The sequence below is a fragment of the Thermobia domestica genome, chromosome 13 (assembly GCF_964235325.1).
Source record: "Thermobia domestica chromosome 13, izTheDome1.hap1.1, whole genome shotgun sequence".
NCBI lineage: Eukaryota > Metazoa > Arthropoda > Insecta > Zygentoma > Lepismatidae > Thermobia > Thermobia domestica.
Window position 1 is genome coordinate 35,549,695 of NC_137466.1, and position 1,769 is coordinate 35,551,463.

Here is a 1,769-nt window from a genome sequence, read left to right on the forward strand (position 1 = left end):
TCGACGACAAAGGTCTTTTGCACCCGTCACTGGTCGTGTAAGAAACAAAGTCACACAAACGACAAAAACACAGACAGGGAAAAAGCAGACTAGTCACTGAATGTGTGTGAAGGTCACACATTAAAACTATCACTCGCTAGCACCAAAAAAAAAAGACAGAAAAACTACCATACAATGAATAACACGACGAATAAATAGTTGGCAAGAGTAAAGATAGTGCACACAGATCATAGGTCGCAAGCAATGGAACACAGAAGAAAGTCAAAGTGCCGTCAAAACATGCAAATGCCGCAAAAACTGGAACAGCTTCAACAGAGTGGCTTCATCATCGCTGAGAACAGTAGCAAGGTCAGCCGGCAGTCCAAACTAAATTCTGGCAGCAGCAAGAGGCACACATTCCACTAAGAGGTGACGAATACTCAGGGGCTGACCACAATGCCGACACATAGGCGGAGGCGTACGTCGCAGAAGATGTGCATGAGTGAGATGACTATGTCCAATCCGAAGGCAGGCCAAAGTCCGCTCTTCCAGGCGACATGATCGGGAGCTCATCGACCAGACTCCAAGGCGGGGCTTCACTGCATGCAGCTTATTGTGAATCTGCTCATCCCAGGAGGACTGCCAGCGTTGACGAAGAACATGAGCAAACACAGGGCAGACATCAGAGCTAGGAACAGGAAGAAGACACCGTTGACCAATAACGGCAGCCTCCTTCGCAGCAGCAGCAGCAGCAAACTCATTGCCAGGGATGCCAGCATGGCCAGGCACCCAACAGAACGTGGCATCATAGTCCTCAGCAAGTAGTGCATGACAAGAAAGGAGGACGTGTTGGACCAGCGGATGCGTAGAAGTCACATCGGCTAGGCTATGTAAGGTGCTGCTGGAATCAGAGCAGATCACAACACGGCGAAGATGGCGACGGCGGATATAGTGGGGACTCTCCAAGATGGCAACCAGCTCTGCAGTGAAGACTGTGCAGAATGGATGAAGCTGGAACCTGAAACGGTGGGCATCCATGACAAAAGCACTTCCTACAGCATCAGCCTGCTTGGAGCCATCAGTGAAGATAAGACGGTGGCCTCGACAAGAATCGAGGAGGGACAAAAACTGTTGCCGAAATTCCAAATCGGTAGTAGTCGCCTTCGTGAACCGCAACAAGTGGAAATTGACCACAGGCTTCAAAAGCTGCCAAGGTGGAAGAGGCAGAAAACCCAACGGAGAAAGCGCAGGAAGATCGACGTCAAGGTCAGCTAAAAGCTCAAGGGCACGGATGCCAAAAGGCCGGGTGGAAGTGGGTCGGGCTTGATAGCGTTGAAGACGAGCACCAGCATCCAGGGTGAAACTAGGCGGGTGGTCAATAGAAGCTCTCAGGTGAAGCAAGTATCTCAGCTGCAACAACTGACGACGATGGTCCAAAGATGGTTCGTTGGCTTCGACGTATAAGCTGAGGATCGGACTTGTGCGATAAGCACCAATCGCAATGCGAAGGCCCAGATGCTGAACAGTGTCCAGGTGACAAAGGACAGACAAACGGGCAGAGCCATACGGCACACAACCATAGTCCATCTTAGAGCGAATGAGGCTCCGATACACTCGAAGCAGCACAACACGGTCAGCACCCAGGGCCGTGCTGGGATGCTAATGAGGGCGGTGGACAAGTCTACTAAAAGGGCGCCCATACAAACGGGAATATATATATATATATATATATATATATATATATATATATATATATTGTACTAACGTAAATAGCTAATTTGTGCCTCCTA

General features: G+C 49.6%; 1 protein-coding gene across 1 annotated transcript; it reads right to left on the reverse strand.

Annotated features, from left to right (window-relative positions):
- Positions 1–366: 366 nt before the first annotated feature.
- On the reverse strand, positions 367–1,566 carry LOC145667548 (uncharacterized). The gene has a single exon (XM_081735021.1). It carries the CDS (start codon positions 1,564–1,566, stop codon positions 367–369), a length of 1,200 nt encoding a protein of 399 aa, XP_081591147.1.
- Between the last annotated feature and the right edge of the window lie 203 nt (positions 1,567–1,769).

Bases quoted from the DNA above. Each gene is read 5' to 3' on its own strand.
- LOC145667548 (XM_081735021.1), bottom strand. From the start codon at position 1,566: ATGGACTATGGTTGTGTGCCGTATGGCTCTGCCCGTTTGTCTGTCCTT.